Raw genomic sequence first — 19292 nt, 5'->3', positions numbered from 1 at the left:
GGTCAAACAAAGCGCATAAACTAGTAAACACATTCAGATAAAGCAAATTTAGGCACAAATTCATAACGGATAGCACAAAAAGCACACGCACAAAGTCACATATGCTCATGACCACAAAAAAACACAAAGACACAGAACACATAACAAGAATAGCAAAAGCAGATTGGATATCAATTAAGAAAAACACATAGATTAACTCTGGCACAGACACAAGCATATCAAGCAAAACACGTTCAGAAACAGATAAAGCAAGCATAGGTCCAGAGAATAAAACAGTAAATAATAGAGATATACACATAAAAAAACTTATGCACATTATTTAAAGAAGGCATAAGGAAAGCATAAAAAACAGGTAAATAGATTCCAAGACTCAGGTATTAAGGCAATACCAACTAAAGAAAAGAATTAGAAGGTACCAAAACTCCCAAAGAGGTTTTCCTTTCAGCTTTTAATAATGCATTGAGTCCGAAACTTAGAGATTCCACATCTGAACAAAGTTCTTGATCTGGAAAAGAGAGCAAACTCTTATTAGGCAAAATTAGCTTATTGAATTATAAAATACCTGGTTTTATTTCGATGATGATCTGTCAATGTAGATTCTCCAATCCAATCTCTTTATCTTCCACTAGTTCATGAGAACCATTTTTCCCTTGCGTTGCATGTGGTATACACTGAGATATAAAATCTGATTTCCTGACCCAAACTTGTTTTACAAAAGGTTCAATGCGCTTGTGAGTGTATTTCTCGGCTCTTTGATCTTTGTAAAAGTAATAGCACTCTGGTCTGGTGTGTCCTCGAACCCTGCAATAATGACAAATAGGGTTATAAGGTTTAGAAATACGTTTATACTTCAGGACCATATTGCGACGATGCCTTGCTGAATCCATTTTCTTTGCTGCACTAGATTCTGGCACATCCTTTGGATCTGGTCCAGCAGCTTTGACAAAAATAGTTTGACTGTTGTGTTTGTCCCCTGTGAAGCCGAGACCAAACTTTGTAGTTGATTGCCGGCCTGTGTCCAGAATTTCATTAAGGGTTGAAGTAGTATCCATCATCTGGATCTGTTTCTTGAGTGTAGTCAGTTCCTGCGTAAGCTTGATCACTTCCTGTTTCAGCTTAGCTTCTTGTGCAGAAGCAGCTTCGAGTAGAAGATCTCTTTAAGATACTTTATTTTTGTACACTTTGTTGGCGTTTTCTAATATGCCTACCTGACTACACAAAGAACGATTAGCTTTAAGCAAGCATTCCCACTTGGGATACAGTTTTTTTATATTCTACTTCATAAGAAAAAGGAGGAATATCAAGATCTTCTGCAGAGTTGTAGTCACAGCCTCCTGAATCAGCTATATCTTTATCTTCAACTTCTGGATCAGCTTCAATCCTGGCTGTGAACGCTACAAAGTTACCGGTTATCTCTTCTGGATCAGCTTCGACTTCTGGATCAGCTTCATCATCACTCCATGTTAGTGCTGCCATAGACTTTTTCCTTCGTAGGTAAGTGGGGCATTCAGCTTGAACATGTCCAAAACCTTCACACTCGTAGCACCTAATGCCCTTGCCACCTGTTTTTTCTCTAGATTGAGTTGTACGTGTGGCAAATGGTTGTGTTGTACGAGATCCAGATGGTTTGTAATTTGATCCATTAGACGTGATATTGGGTTTTGATGTATTTGATCCTTTGAAGTTTTGAGAGTTGTTGCCACGGAAGCTTTTCTTCTGTTTGACCTGTTTCAAGATCTTATTGAAATGTTTGGTTAATAGAACTACTGGATCATCATCCTCAATATCGTTTGGATCTGTTTCAGGGGCCTGTTTGTCAACTGAAAAGGCAACATTCTTTTGTTTCCTAGAATGGTCAGTCAATATTTCCATTTCATAGGTTCTGAGATTACCCATTAGCTCAGCCAAGGTTTGTTTTTCCCACCCGGAGTGTTCCTGTATGGCAGTTACCTTCATTTTGAACCGAGGCGGAAGAGAACGTAACACCTTTTTGATTAACTTCTGTTGTGAAAATGGTTCACCTAGAGTGACTGCACGACTGGCTATCTCTTGAACTCTTTCATTGAAGCTTACAATATTTTCATCTTCATTCATTCGCAAGTCTTCAAAGTCACTTTGAACCAGCTGAAGTTTGGATTGTTTGACAGAAGTAGTGCCTTCATATGTTGTTTCTAGAATTTCCCAAGCTTCTTTGGCAGTGGCACAACCTGTAATCAAATTAAATTGGCTTTCGTGAATTAAAGAAAAAATTATATCAAGAGCTTTTGCATTATAATTTGCGGTAGTTGTTTCTGCCATAGACCATTCAACTTCAGGTTTTATCACTGGTGGATCTCCTTCTTTTTCACCAGCCTTGGTAGGATGATCCCATCCGGACAGTACTGTCTTCCAAACATCTTGAGCCCTAAGATGCTTTGGGTGCGGGCTTTCCAGTAGGCATAATTATCTCCGGTGAGTTTTGGAAGAGAACTATTCATTCTGAAACACTTAACACACAGTGAAAAACCAAGACAAAACCAAAACAAGAAAAACAAAAACACATGATGAACTCGTAAGTTCAGGAAACACGATTGTAACGCTAGATCGATTAGACTAACAATTTAAGTCCCCGTGCTTTGATACCAATTGAAATTGATAATCGTGAATCTTGAATGTACGAAACCTTAAGATTCTACTTAATTTTAGAACAGATTATCTTATCCTTTAATTAGTTTGATTTAAACATAAAAAGATAAAGATAAAGAAGGTAAAACCAGGACACAACAAAAGATTACGCAGTTCGGAGCCAAATCTCCTACGTCTGCGGGGCACCCACGACAGCCCAATCCACTAGATGTTTGCCAAGATTACAGGGAGATGAAATGCTAAACATACACAAGGTCCAAAACCTACTACATCAACATTCATCAAAATAATCTTCAAAACATCTTCACGTGATTGGATTCGTGCAGCTTCAATATTCTGAATCAGCACCAGATCATAAACAACGAACCGAGGTAGAAAGAACCCAAATTCTGCTGGAACAGTGTTAGGAAATCTTAACTCAATATCTCTCGTCAAACTGAATAGGAAAGTTGCAAAAATAAGCTTCATGAGACTTTCTTTAAATAGCAACCCACGTAACCACTTTCCTCAACCAAAAGCTAAAACTTCTCTCTTGAAATAATGAGGTCCACATAATTAGATCCACCCATAATATTTGAAAACCAAAGCACCTTTCTGTTGGAGCTTCATAAGCTTTGAACACGTCAACCACTAACAACAAAAATATAAAATAAATTAAACTATTCTAAGGTTTGTCAATTAATTATGCCAACACTAATGTGCATTATAAATATTGCACTTACAAGAGTTTTTAGTGATATATTTTTAATATATTAATTTTATTTTTACAAAAATGAAAAGGAAGAAAATAAAATTATGTTGAAAAAAAAAAGATATAAAGAGAAAATCGTGCCTAGGCGCTGGCCGGCTACCTAGCGTATCACAATAATCGGTGGTTTAGGCGGCCGACTAGGTCTTCTAGTTGGCCAAGTAGCTATTGTTCCCTTTTTTTTTCCTAGAAAAAAAGGGTTACATTATTTACTCAAAACAACATTGTTTTGACTGAAATAACCATATTAGCTTTCTAGCTTAATATTCAATATTTTAGTACTAGTATTAAATAGTTTAATTTATAATTATCAAGTTCTAAAATAATTTTTAAAAAATTTAAAAAATTAAAAAAAAAAAATTGCATTGGTGCCTATAATTATTGGTGGCTGAGAGGATATTTTTGTTAACACCCTCTTCAGCTCTTTGCATAGAGTCTTCTTAGTGTAATTCATCTCTCATCTATGACGGGAAATTACGAACTACGGACTATTATACATGCTAAGAACCTTAACTAACTGATACTATATGAGAACTACATGTATTGTATTGAATGAGATAGTTCAAAGATATCGATTATATTGATATATATAATTAGAGAATTTCAAGGAGACTAGTTTAGGGGAATCACAGGAAGCCTATAATTGGGAGTCATAATCTGACTCAAATACATAGAATCCAATAGGAGTAAAAGGTTATTGCTTGTAATTTTGGAAATAATAATAATAATAATAATAATAATAATAATTATTATTATTATTATTATTATTATTATTATTATCATTATTATTATTATTGTTATTATTGTTATTATTATAATAATAATAATAATTGTAAAGTACATAATTATTGACCAACATGCATGTTCAAATGAATTCTTTATTCGTACGCTCACTTCATATATATTATATATAATATATACGAGTACGAATGCTATTAGTATGTTTCATTACAAATTTAGTATTGACTTTATTGTCATCAAAGACAACCGAAACAAATTTGTTTACTAATAATATTAATAAAATTTTGCTTAAAGTTTTATTAGGAAGGGTGTATTCAATCAAAACTTTTTATAAACTTTTAAAGAATTTTAAAAGTTTGGATGTATTCAATCTTGACATTTAAAGACTCTTTAAAAGTCAATCAGTATTTAATTCATACTTTTAAAAAATCTTTAAAAGTGTACTTGTACTATATTAAAACTTTTATAGAGTTTTTAAAAGTACTCTTGTATTCAAAAATTTATCAACTTTATGGATTCTATCAGAGTAGGATTTTTATATACTTTTTCTTCACAAATATATATATACTTGATATCCAACCATCCAATCCAAAACTTTTCAACTTTCTCTGCATGCTTATTTTCTCTGTTTAGACCAGACAAACTTTCCATTGTCAAATTTTCCAGTATGCTTAGAAAGTTTCATAAATACCCATGAACTTTTGATTTTTATCTTTTTATTTTCCCATTTATCTAAAAAAAATCATAGCAAAAATTTTATTATTATTGTAAACAACAACTAGGTTTTGTTAAGCACACTTTGGTCTTATACTAGTTGATTTACTGTACTTATTAGACTCATCTAATGTTTATTGAGTTCATATTTTTAGTTAGAAAGGTAGACGTGCTAGTTTGATTACTTGCACACTTGCAGTAACCTAATAATTTGAATTTATAGAGCTTTTGATAGCCAAGATTATTATTATTTTTTAAAGAATTTAAGAGGTGAAAAAATAATTTTCTCTTTTGGTGTAAATTGTAATCTTGATATTAAGGAAAGTAAATCTAGCGTAAGGGATATGATTATGTTTTTTGAGTGATTGGGAATGTATAAAATTTATTCATTTATGTAGTTATAGTTTTGGAGGCAAGTTAAAAGCCTCTCTTATAAATATTAAAAAAAAAAAAGAATTCTCTCTTCCTATTATGAAAATAATGACGCTATTTGTCGGAGAAATTTACATCTTGATACGTATAATGATGTTGTGCTATTCTAGGTGTTCTTCTATTTCAACGTGTGTATGCATGCATATAAAGTTTTGCTACTCAAGAGCTTTCCTCTATTTATGCTACATGTTTCATCATGTGTATGTATATTTAGTTTTTAACAATTCTAAGTGTTACAGATACATAAATAAAATATATTATATATTATAACAATTTTAGTAAGAAAATTATAAACAATGTATTATTAGAAGCTATGAAATGTTTGTAAGGGTGTATTCAATTAGAGTTTTAATAACTTTTGTAGAGTTTTTATATGAAATTTTTATAAAAAGTTTATAAAGGTTTGTCCTACCGTCTTTTATAGACTCGTACAAAATTGATGAATGTCTAAGAAAATCTAGAAATATTATATGAAAATCAGTTAAAATCGATCAGTTTAAAGTATTTCAAAGTTTATAAAAATCTTGATTGAATACACCTGGACGTTTGGTTGGAAGGAAGGAATTATGTGGGAAAAGAATTGTAATTCCATGGGAAAAGAATAATGTGGGAATAAAGTGGAGTTTAAATTTCAGTGTTTGGTTGGCATTTTGTTCTTCAAAATGTAGGCAAATATGCTATATACACATCAAATTTATATATTTGAGAGTTTTGAGAAAACATACTTCATTAAGGTTGGTCTAGAATGATTATTACTTAGGAACGACGTTCTGTTGACAATAGTCGAAGAATAATACAAACTTTCATCTAGAATGGAAGGTGGGGCATTAATTATAGATTAAAAAGGGATGGGTAATTTTGTCTTAGGACTCTCTTTTTTCTTCTTAAAATCCATGGAATAAAAATCTCAGAGAACCATAGGATTCTAATTCCATGAAAATGGGGGAATTGCAATTCCGTAATTCCATGAAAATAGGGGAATTGCAATTCCTTGGAATTGCAATTCTCTCAAACCAAATTAAGGAATTTAGTTGCCTTTGAAATTAGGTAGGAATGAAATTTAAATTCTCTCCAACCAAATGACATGTAAATGTTTAAATTTCACAATCATATGAATTGGATGACGTTCAAATCATGTATATGTATTGATAAACATTAGCAGCATTGGATTTATATGTCTAATTATTTAAATTTTAATTGTCGTACCCAGATTTGTTATATATATATATATATATATATATATATATATATATATATATACATCACACAAACCATTTATAGAATTGTTATTTTTTTGTAAAGATATTACAAATGATAATAAAGTACAATAATGACCGCACCAAACTACTAAAAAAAAAATTGTACTAAAAGTAATGGTGTGGCCAAGGCCGGTATATATCACAATCTCGTTGTCTCTCTGCACGTGAATTAATTCACGGTATCTAGTGTCACTCTTTGTTACGTTATTGGGAAAAGCTTACAACTTATAAAAGTTTACCAACCATCTTTAAATATAGGAAAAAGTGTCAAATAGACCATTGAACTTGACGTTTTTGTGCAATTGGACCATCGAACTTAAAAAGTGTGCAATTCAACCATCAAACAAGCAAAATTTGTGCAATTGGACCATTTTTACAAAAATTTTTGATTCAATTTGAGTTAAAAACATTTCAATATTGACTCCCAACTAGTATGGTAGAAGAAAATGCCACTCTTAATACATATATGTTAGTAAAAGAATTGGATTTTACCAGAAAATTTTTGTAAAAATGGTTCAATTGCACAAATTTTGCTTGTTTGAGGGTTGCATTGCACACTTTTTAAGTTCAATGGCCCAATTGCACAAAAGCGATAAGTTCAGTGGCCTATTTGACACTTTTTCCTTAAATATATTGTAAGTTAATATAGATGGTGTTTGGTTGGAGACTTTTATACCATATTAGCTATCAAACAATAAATTATCAGTCGTTATACCGTAGACCATGGATTATGGTTGATACTGCAGTTGTGTTGAACTGATACTGCAGTTGTGTTGAAAGGGAATTGTAGTTGCGCGGAATAGAGGCCGTGTCATTCGTCTGGAACTGCAGTTGTGTTGAACTAATACTGCAGTTATGTTGAAAGGATACTGCAGTTGTGTTGAACAGATGAACGGTCTCTGTGCCGTGCAACTACAGTTTCCTTTCAACACAACTGCAGTATCTTTTCAACACAACTGCACTATCCGTTCAACACAACTGCGGACCATGGTCCACAATATAATTTGCGATAAATTATATTGTAAAGTGGATCACCGATAAATGTACATTTTTAGTAGATTTAATGCTCATTTTTAATATACTAAAAGGTTTTTTAAGTAATATATTAAAAGTAAACTTATAACACAGTGAATGAAAACATTCAAAAAATGAAACTATAATATATTAAAAAAATGAACTATCACTCTTTCAGTATAATAAAAATGAATTTGCATATCAGTGTTCCATAGTATAATGATTTCTATCGAATTTGATATACATTACCATGTTAGTTTGTCCGCCTAGTTTTGCAACACTAATGTTAGATTCAAACCTTTTAGTAACCCATTATCCTTTATGATACCTCACATACTTTTAGGGGACTAGAACTAGGTGTTCATTCCTTGATTGGATGCAATAGAATGGTCCTAGGTATAGGATGGAAGTAGTGTGATGCATTGATCATGATTCTTGGAAGATGTTTATATTGCCAAATCCACTCTCATGGTCTATTTGGCCTATCAAGTAGTAGAACCCTACTCTCGTAACAATCCTACTACTTGAGACATGCATTTCATCGAATACTTAGAGTCCACATCTTTTTCCGAGCTCTACCTGTTGGTGCAAGCTAAGGCGAAAATTGTAAGTGCAGTAGGCTATAGTGTAGTCACAATCTCTTGCTAGCTACACGCCTCCTAAACCTTTAAATAATCTCCAATGAAGTGCAGCGCAGTTGGCTATAGTGTAAGTAACTTATCTCCATGAACAATCTCCAATGAAATGCAAGAAAATCTTTAACCAATTGTAGTTGAAATTAAATCCCCTAGAATCCTTAGATCAATATGTCAAGTTGCTCCAAGAACACTAGGGAAGATTTTCTCTTTGAAATATGAAGTAAAAGTATGAACAATTGGTAAAAATCTCGATAACCCCCACAAAAAACTCCAAACAGTATTTATGTCTCTAAAGGAAAAACATGCACTCGAATAAGGAAAATAATGCATCCAAGGACAAAAATATCTGAAATTATACAAAATTACCATAATACCACAATATTTTTTTTTTTTAAATTCTTTCTTCAATGCGCTTGATCTAAACTAGATCAATGACTGACATTTAACCTTATAGTTTACCTATTATTTCCTAATAGTTCCTTCGCAATTGATCTCTTATATATATTACTTTGATTTCGTTTCTTATTTACTATCAAAGGGACTTTAAAAAAAAATTCATTACAATTTTACTAAATATTTAACTTTAATTATGATTCTGATTTTAATATTTAAATCGCATGCGACGACCATAATGTAGAAAATTATGGATGGTAGTTACGTGGTAGGTTACGTTGGGTTGTCTGGCCATTAATATATATTATATTATATTATATTATATTATATTATTATTATAGGAAAACAACAAATTCATCATAGATGCATGTGATATAGTGATAGTGACTCATTTTGCCTTCTTCGGACGGTTGCCGTTCTCTAATATACAATGAACTGGCGTGCAAGTTGCCTTTGCATGGCAATGCTTCTTATTTCCACCGCCAATTCCCTTGTGTGGGGCTATTACGAGCACCATTGATGAAAATCTAAACAAATTTTTTTTTTTTTGAAAGTGGTAAATATATTATTAACTTAGAAGAGGGATAAGACAATCAGGAGGAAAGTTCTCTCGGTACTAAACTACAGATTGAGAGCCAGAGTCCCTTACAAGTGTATGGGCCAATTGGTTCAATTCGTTGAAGATTGGGTAAAATGACATAAAATTTTTTGAAAAACATTAACTAAAGAATAAATTGATGTAATATGGGACCAGCATATGAATGAGCGTAGTTTATTTTTAATTTAGGTCAAATTAAAATAAATTTGAATTATTTTGAGAGTAAATTTCATATATTATAATATTATACACCCAAAATAAATAATGGAAAAATGTGAAATTGATTTTTAAAGTATATATTCACAAAAGTTAAGAAAATGAAACTTTGAAATAACAGGGCGTTTGGTTGGGAGGAGGGAATTAGGGGGGAAAAGAATTGTAATTCGGTGGAATTGCAATTCAATGAATAAAGTAGGAATTGAAATTACAGTGTTTGATATGCAGAAATAGGAGTACAGGAAATTGAAAGGTAATAAGCGACAAAATGACTAAAATGCCCTTATGTTGTGGTAGATGTTGTAGTAATAGTAGTAGTAGGTAGTAATAGTAATAGTAATAATAATAATAATAATAATAATAATAATAATAATAATAATAATAATTCTTTCAAATAATAATAATAATAACAATTCATTCAAATAATAATAATAATAATAATAATAATAATAATAATAATTCTTTCAAAATAATAATAATAATAATAATAATAATAATTCTTTCAAAATAATAATAATACTAATAATAATAATAATAATTCTTTCAATTTTTTTTTTTTAAAAAAAAGAAACAAAAAAAGACAAAGCGTACGGGAGGAGGGGCAAAATTGTCTTTACACCAACAAATTACCCCTCCTCTCCACCAAATTGCAATTCATGGGGGGTACCCCATGAATTGCGATTCAACATTTAGAATTGCAATTCTGCGGAATTGCAATTCCCTCCAACCAAACAGTGTAGTTTGGGAATTCACTGAATTGCAATTCAATGAATTGTAATTCTCCCCGAACTACGCCCAACCAAACAGGCCATAATTGAAAGAATCTTCGTTCAACATTAGAAAAGTCTGAGTTTTGCACTAGAAAGCTCTCGTGTTACACTATTTAACTCCAATTTCCTTGTTAAATGCTAATTACTCCAGCTCTTTCTATAAATAGCTTATTGGCAAAATATATTGAGACACTTGAAACTTTTGAAAATTTCCATTCTTGTATTACTCAAAAAAAATTTCCCATAAAAATTTCGGCCAATTCTCCTCAATTTTGTGTTCATCTTTTGTTCAAGTTCGCTATATGAATTTGAATGTAAATAAAATCATAATATAATAATTCATTACATCTTGAAAAACTACACTTCAACACTTATAGAACCATCGAGGAAAGCAAATCATTTTTATGCAAAGAGTGTGTTACATACGTTTTAAATTTTTCATGTGATTTACTAATTTTTTTTTATCAGAAATTTATTTTTTGAATATAAAATTTCTATAGTACTCATTTAAGTTTTTTTTTTAAAAAAAATAAAATAAAGTTATGGGTGTTAAATGCACAAAGATAATATTTTAAAACAAATCAAATCATAATTGCAGTCTTAAATTAAGGTAGGTCTCTTGTAAGATTATCCGTGAGACGGATCAGGTCAAGATATAAATATAATACTTATACTAGAAAATGTAATACTAATCAAGAATAAATTGTTTGTTACTTTTAAGAGAATGTAATATTTATGGGTTGAACATTACTTATGAAAAAAAATGTAATACTAATCATTGATAAATTTATTCGTTGCTACTTATGAGAGAGAATACAATATTTATTAAGAAAAAAATTGTGATTTTTTTTAATGAAAAGTGATGGGGATATGTGATTGGGCTAGGCTCAATTGGTGTATGGGATAGGTCCGAGAGGAGGTCTAGACATTGGCCGGGGTGGATCAATCGCTTTGATGACGTCGCATGGGCGGCGTACAGCGTACATGGCAGTGGTGTGTACACGGCGTGCATGGTGGTGGTGTATGGGTGCATGGTGGCAGCGTACGATGTGCATGGCAGTGGTGTGTACACGGTGTGCATGGCGGTGGCAGTGTACATGTGTATGGCGGTGGTGTACGGGTGCATGGCAGCGGCGCACGACGTGCATAACGGCAGCGTACCGGTGCATGGTGGTGGTGTGTGTACGGGTACGTGGGGGTACATGGGGGTGTGTGACATGGTGGAGTGGTACGTGACATGCATGGGACGTGGGGGGGGGGGGGTAGTGTGTGCACGAGCGAGGGATTCAGGGCCACGTGGGTGGACGGTGAGGGTTGTGTGTAAGTGACCGTACATGTGGGTGGAGTGGAGTAGGGAGGGTCTTGGAACAGTATAAAAGGGGATGTTATGGTCTATTTAGGACATCAAGAAAAACATGGAGAATTGTCTGGTTTGGTGGTATGAGTCGTGTCTTTTTCATTGAAGGGTCGTAGTTCCATTCCCCGAGGTATTTTATATGTTGGTTTTCATTTATTTTAACATCGATTATTTCGTAGTTTATTTTTGGGCCTCCATTCCTAATTCTTGGGCCAGTCTGTTGGGCTCTTGTGTGTATTTCGCTGGGCCTTATGCCCCTATAATCAATATTACGTAGTATTATTTTTCCTATCCTCGTTCTATGTTATATATATATCTGATTTATATTGGACCCAGTCCCGATAAAACCATCAAAAAATATTACTTCTAAATCAAAATATAATATTAAAATTTAAAAACTACTTATGAAAAAAGTTGTAATATTTATTAAAAAAAAAAAAAAAAACGCGACCCGTCTCATAGATCTTCATTATTCATGAAATGATCTCATAGAGATTTTTCTCTTAAATTAATATTGCATGCATTAAATTAGTTTCAGTATTTCAGACTTCGTAAGTGTTTTAGTAGTTCAGATCATAAGAGAAAAGTTCTATCGCATGATCCCATGCCTTTTCTATGCACACGTATATATATTGTTTTTTGAAATTTCTACAAGAACAAATCTGATTAGAAAGGGCAGTGTATCACACTCTTCCACAACCAAAGCCATGTTCAAATACTCCAATAAAATCTTCACATACATCAAACACTACCAAAAAACAACAAATTTGTTTTGGTTTTTTTTTTTTTTTTCTTTGACATACGAACTGGACATTAGAAAAATTTAACAATTTTTTTATGCAATAACAACCCGGCCTATCAAAATTAGCGTCCGTTACCTTGTAGTTATAAATAAAGTAATATAAATAATTTACAAAAGGACACTAAAAAAATTGAAAATTTAATGGCTAAGAATGGGTCAATTCATATGTCTCCTCTTAAAGTAATTTTTTTATTAATAAGGAGGGGGAAACCCATGCTTTACAGTAGTTGGACGCACTAAGTATAGCGCCAATGTGGTATGCCATCACTATCATCGCCTAATATATTTAGCACTTCATGCGGGGGGTCACGACACACGTACAGTCCTCTACTGTGCTGCTTATACAGAGACGCCATTGCATCCGCCAGCCGATTCTGCTCCCGTTTTATTAACGTAACGCACCACGAGGCGCAAGCAGCCAGTTCTCGTTTGCATGCCGTTATCAAATTGTAACTCACTGCTTGGTCTGCCCATTGTGACCAATCCTTCAGCTAATTCCTTGCAATCTGTTTCCAGGATAATGTTCCTATGGCCTGATGCAATCGCCAGTTGGATACCTCTCAAGGCAACCCAAACTTCTGCTTCTAGTGGCGTGCAAATTCCAATGTTCTGGATGAAACCTCCTTTCCATTGGCCATTAGAGTCCCTTAAAACTCCGGTGCTGCCAGCATGGTATGTTAAATGATCAACTGTTCCGTCGATATTAACTTTGACGAAGCCTGGTTGTGGTTTAGACCACCTTAGGCTCGTCCATTCACTGTTTCCCTGAACTGGGTTGGGATCATTTGATCTGGTTAAGGCCTTTTCAATTTGCTCCAACTGGGACTGGATCCAAGACACCTTGAACCTTACTGGCTTCGTTAGATTGTTAAACACCACATCGTTCCTCCACCTCCATACCCACCAAATCGTAATAGCAAATAGTGAGGCCGAATTACAAGGGTGGCTGCCGTTCTGTTTTCCTCTAATGCCATTGTCCAGCCACTCCAAGAATGGCAGATTCCTAGTCGCTGTATAGCTTTCTGGAAGTACGTTCCTCCAAACTTCATCCGCTGCTGGGCACCGCCGAATAACATGTTCGGTGTCTTCTACTATTCCACTACATAATTTGCATTTGTCACAATCAGACATACCACATTTGAATCTATAGAAATTGTTCATGATCCTGTTGTGTCTGACCAGCCACACAAACACCCTTATACGATTAGGTGTTTTCAATCTCCAAACACTATTCCATTTCGCCGCTTCTATTGAATTACTCGATCCAGTAGCCAAGTCATAGGCTGAGCTCACTAAGTATAAGCCAGAGAGTTCGTTTCTCCAACCAATCCTATCCTCTTGCTCCTCCTCTTGAGTAATAACAGTTGCTGCCAGCTTGTCCTTAATCATGTCCGATAAAAGGTGTTCCAGCTGATTCCATTTCCAACCCAACCCTTCGTCCCAGTAGGCTGCAACTGGATTATACATCTTTGGTAGTGACATCAGCCCCGTAGCGCTCTCTTTGAGTGGCTTTTCGTCCAGCCACGAGTCCAACCAGAATAGTGTATCTTTCCCATTGAGTACGACTTTCTTAATCCCTTTTCTCAAAATATATCTTGATCTTAGGATGCCCTTCCAAGCGTTCGACATCCCTTTTTTGGGTTGCCAAAGTTCACAATCCTTAGTCGATGCTGAGTATTTGGCTTTTACTATTTGTACCCAGAGAGCATTCTCATCATGTAGTATCTTCCAACCGAGTTTAGCCATGAATGCATGGTTCATTTCTTCGAGTCTCCGTATTCCCAATCCACCATTATCTTTGCTCAGAGTTACTGTCTCCCATTTGACTAGGTGGGTCTTCCTTACTCCCTCCGAGCTTCCCCATAGGAAACTACGGATTGACCTTTCAATGGTTTCTAACACCCCTACTGGGAGGAGCATTGTCTGCATCGAGTAGTAAGGGATAGCTGAGAGTACTGACTGTATCAAGACTTGTCTTCCAGCTAGTGTCAACGTCTTTGCCCTCCATCCGGTTAGCTTAGTTTGAATACGTTCGAGGATCCCAGTAAAGGATTCCTTTGTGATCCTTCCATGGACTGATGGAACTCCAAGATATCTCCCCAGATCTTCCACCTTTGAGATGCCCAGTAAGGCCCCAATTCTTGTCTGCATCTCGATCGAGGTATTCTTGGAAAAATATAGAGCTGACTTCTGGAAGTTAACTTGTTGGCCAGAGCATTTGCAAAACTTATCTAAGCAGTCTTTGATTACTTTCGCCTGCTCCACCATAGCTTCCCCGAAGAGTACCATATCATCTGCAAAAAAGAGATGAGTAATATGAGGACCCTGTCTAGTAAATTTTATCCCTTTCCAAGCACCTGCAGCGACTAACTGGTTGATCATTAAGCTGAGTCTCTCAACACATAAAACAAAAAGGAGGGGTGATATAGGGTCTACCTGTCTTATCCCACGCCCTGGTTGGAACCATTCGGAGTGTTCACCATTCCAGTTGACTGCTAGTTTGGATGTAGTCAGGCATGCAAGGATATTCCTTCTCCAGGTAAGGTTGAATCCAATGGTCTGCAATGTGCTTTCAATGAACTCTCAGGCTAGTCTGTCATACGCCTTCTCCAAATCCACTTTAAGAACCATCCATCCCATCCCTCCTTTTTTATTTCTCATTGAGTTCAACGCCTCTTGATATGCAAGGATATTGTCTGTTATCTGTCTCTCGGGTACAAAGCTTGATTGGTGTGGTCCGATCAACTTCTTTGACACCTCCTTTAGCCTGTTCGTAATGGTCTTTGAGAGCAGCTTGTATGTCACATTACACAAGCCAATTGGGCGCAATTGTTTGACTGTCTCTGGATTCGCCACTTTCGGGATGAGGGAAATGAGTGTGCTATTGCACCCTTCCGGCATTAGACCATCTGCAAAAAACTTTAAAGCAAATTGAGTTAGTGAGTATCCTACTGTTTCCCAAGTGGATTGATAAAAGCCCGCAGTAAACCCATCAAGCCCCGGCGCCTTTGTTGGAGATACATCGAACATTGCTTGTTTAATCTCATCCCTTGTGAAAGGTCGATTAATTTCCTACCAATCCTCCTGTGATAGTATCGGGAAAGTGCCCTGCAAAGGCTCTGAAGCTATTAAATGCAGGTCTTTTGAAAATAGCTCCTTGTAATAGTTGCGAATATGGCTTCTCAGTTGTTGGTCGTCTGTAATCCAATTATCATGCTCATCCTTCAGAGACTTAATTTTTGTAAGATTATCTTTTATTGTTGTAGCAGTGTGGTAGTATCTAGTGTTTCGGTCCCCGGATTTAATCCAGTCCTCTCTCGATCTCTAAAACCATATAAGTTCTTCTTGAAACAGTACTTCCTCCAATTCCTGCTTTAACTTTTTGTCTAGTTTGGTCAGATCAGGCCTTAACTGATTAACCATTCGCCTCTGTACCACATTAATTCTTGCCAGCAGCTTTTTCTTCCTATGGAACACGTTTCCAAAGGTTGATACATTCCAGGTAGCAAGAGCGACTGCCATCTTTTCCTTATTGATCTCTACATTTTTATTGTTATCCCAACTATGCCGGACTACCTGTTGGAACGTCAGGTGAGTAGCCCACGCCATATTGTACCTAAACTGTCTGTTCATACGTCCAGAGGGTAGTGACCTGGTATTTATCAGCAGAGGTGTATGGTCTGAATTTATCCTTGGCAGATGCTCGACCTCCGCTTCAGAATACCTTAGTTTCCGTTCCACATTTCCTAGGGCCCTATCTAGTCGTGCACCCTTAAACGTTGAAGTTCCTAACCCTCTAGTCCAAGTGTATTTAGCTCCCGAATATCCCAAATCCAATAGACCTTCCCGACAAATCCATTGGTTGAAGTCCACACATCTAGCTAAGGAAAATGTTTCCGGGTTACTGACCTCCTCTTGTGATAAAACTGAATTGAAATCACCTGTTACGAGCAAGGCCCTTGCCACCTAGAGTTGTGGCACGAAAGGTCAGCAAACAAGTTACGCCTTAAGCCTTGGTTTGGGTTTCCATATACTACAGACATCTGCCATGGACCATCTACATTATCCACCACCCTTATAGTAATGAACTGTGGATGGGTCTCAACTGCCTCGATTACTATGGTATTTCTCCACAGGATCCAAATCCCACCTGAGAAACCCACCGCCTCTACTCTAATCCATTCCTCAAATCCGAAACTTGAACAAATCCTATTTGCTTGATCCTCGGAAACCTTAGGTTCTAAAAGGCACACAATGGTTGGCTTATGCAACCGGATAAACATCATTAGGGCGCGACGAAATGACTTGGACGCCGCCCCTTGGCAATTCCATATTAAACTAATCATAAAAAACTAGCGCAAAAGACCGGAGTGCTCAGGAGCACTCAGGGCCACGCATGACAGAATCCCCAAGGCCCAGATGGCCTGCCTCCTCCATTAATGCATCGGCCTGACCGCCTGGATTATTTGCAAATAAGTTGGGCACATCAGGAAGATCAGCAGTGAGAACGAAATAAAATTCATTCACATTAGATGGACCAGGCTGTCCGTTTTGATGCTGTACCACCGTGCTTATTATCTGTTTACCTCTATTAGAACCCCTAACCACCGTGTGTTCGGTTTCTGCCGCGGCTCTTCTAGGTGCGTTCCCTCTGCCACCTCTGCCTCTAGAACCTCCGCGGCCCAGTCCGGTTGTCTGCATTGCCGTATACCTCTGTTGTTCTGTATTTTGCATCCTCCCTTGTTGCCCGTTCTGGGTTGTCCTAATTCTAGGGAGGGATTCATATGCTACCCGCTCTGCAACAGGGCTAGGCGCATTGGGTCGTTTGTCATTCTGATACTCCATAATCTACGCAGTATTGCCCAAGCCTTCATCCCCATTATCATTCAGTTCCTCTAAAGCAGCAAATCTGGAGTTTGAGTGTAAGTCTCTGCCTTCCAACCTTGGTGGCGGATCCCGGTTACGATCGTTCGATGGTTGCCCAGGAGTTCGATGTCCCCCTTTCTAATACCCTTTTTTTCTCTTCGTGCTACTAACATCCATTCTCCAAAATTCTTACTGAAATCCCTTGCTTGTTGCCTGACTTGGTGTACAACCGGCTGCTCCGCCATTGTCCCCCTGCGACCGTCCTTGGCTTGATCATCTTCTGCCCTTACATCATTTTCCCCTTCCTTTTGCCGTTCCGCCTTGCACTGTCCTTACTTATGGCCGTATATACCACACTTAAAACAAACCAATTGAATCCCTTCATACTCTATGGGAACCACCTCCCCTCCCAGTGTGAATTTAGACAACAGGGGCCTAGTAACATCCAGTTCTACACACACTCTGGCAAACTTGCCAATCGAAACTAAGCTAGTTGTTGTATCTACCTTCACTGGACGCCCTATATTCTTCCCAATTTTTAGCAAGAAATCCTCCTAAAAATATTCAATAGGCAAGGTCGGGAATCTTACCCAAACTAGTAGCTTATTCAGTTTGTTCTTGTGAGGGAAGAAGTTTGGCTCCCATTCTTGAACTGTTAGATAATGTCCCGCAATTATCCAAGGCCCTTCGAATTTTGCAAAGTCGTAATCGCGTTTTTCTTCGAACCGTGCTAAGAAATAATCCTGGTCTATAGCGATGAGGTCGAAGTTTGCCTCCGGTTTCCACATCCTCTGAAGCCGCTGTCGGAGATACTGGTAGCTGATCTTTCGTCCAAGAACCTTCACGATGAGCGTTCGCCGCCACGGTCGACGTAACCGCTCTTTCTCCTCTCTAGTCACATGGATAACCGGGCAATTAGGGTCCGATTTATCCTCATCCATTGATTCCTCTTCTGATACTACTTCCCTTTCCGCAGCATCGAAGCTTCCTTTCCTGTTCCAAGCGGAATTTGGAGTCTCCACTGGGGTTCTCCATTGGGTGGCCTCCGGCGACATCAGGCCGGCTGAGACTGGGGTTTCTTGGAGTACTCCTTCTCCGGGTATAGTCTTGTGTTGCTCCGTCGTATTCCGGCCTCGTTTTGATTTCTTTGTGCTCCGTTGAAGCAGATCCTCGTCTTCCGGTGACTGAGTGGTCGCCGCCGGGGACCCGACTTCGGACAAGGATTCCGTAACTGTTTTCATTCCTTCAGGTACCCAATTCCTCTTAAAGTAATTGTGGTCAATTGTTGACTTATTTCGGTTAATTAAACTATCTAATTAAATTGACCTAATTAACCAATTAAATATAATTGAAGATTGGTGGGCACAAAATTAAATGTAATTGAAGGTTTGCTCAAATTATGTTAATTAGACTTGATAATTGAAGCCCGGTAAATAATTATAACGGCCTAATTGGTTCAAAGTCATGTTTGGCCCAACAAGTGAATATTGGCAAATTATGCTATGGACTCAGGTCCACGAACAACAGTGCTGTTAGTGGCATCGTTTCCTTAGCCAATGATATATATATATATATATATATATAGAAATCTGTTCAAATGTGGCCGCGCCTTCCCGTGTAATCGGTGCGGTTCACACCACTTAATGTTAGAAAACACACCACAATGAAAATACACAAAAACACCAAAAAACACACCGCACACCCAAAATAATACACCATACCTAGTGGTGTGTTTGCTGACACTGTGTGGTGTATATTTGCATACCTAGTAGTGTGTTTTTTGGTGATGCGTACCTAATGATGCATATTTGTGTGGTGTATTTTCTAACATTGAGTGGTGTATATTTGTATACATAGTGGTGAGACCGTACTGCCGCACGTTAAGGGGTGGCCACACCTGATTATGACCATATATATATATATATATATATATATATATATATATATATATATATATATATATATATATAATTTTTTTTTGTGTGAATATAGAGTTCTGCAATTTTGAATATTGAATTATGTAATTTTACTTCCCTTTGTCTCATTTTACCTGTCCTATTTACTATTCATTGGTTAAAATGTTAAATCAACTTTGTTTATTGCTCATTTTCTTTAATAA

The 19292-nt window shown here is 36.4% G+C and overlaps 1 protein-coding gene across 1 annotated transcript; it reads right to left on the bottom strand.

The window, feature by feature from the left end:
• Nucleotides 1-15631: 15631 nt before the first annotated feature.
• Nucleotides 15632-16593, bottom strand: LOC115999320. The gene is made up of 2 exons (XM_031239176.1): nt 16369-16593; nt 15632-16273 (listed from the first exon to the last, which is right to left on the bottom strand). The coding sequence occupies exons 1-2, from the start codon at nt 16591-16593 to the stop codon at nt 15632-15634; spliced, it is 867 nt and encodes a 288-aa protein (XP_031095036.1).
• Between the last annotated feature and the right edge of the window lie 2699 nt (nt 16594-19292).

Source organism: Ipomoea triloba, chromosome 12, assembly GCF_003576645.1.
Source record: "Ipomoea triloba cultivar NCNSP0323 chromosome 12, ASM357664v1".
Lineage (NCBI taxonomy): Eukaryota > Viridiplantae > Streptophyta > Magnoliopsida > Solanales > Convolvulaceae > Ipomoea > Ipomoea triloba.
The sequence above is the reverse complement of the archived record's forward strand: the minus strand, read 5'-3'. Positions and strand labels throughout refer to the sequence as shown.

Excerpts from the sequence above, each read along its gene's own strand:
- LOC115999320 (XM_031239176.1), bottom strand. The coding sequence starts at position 16,593 with ATGATGTTTATCCGGTTGCATAAGCCAACCATTGTGTGCCTTTTAGAA. Across the intron at positions 16,274-16,368 it reads CTATAAGGGTGGTGGATAAT|GTGGCAAGGGCCTTGCTCGT; the intron begins GTAGATGGTCCA and ends CCACAACTCTAG.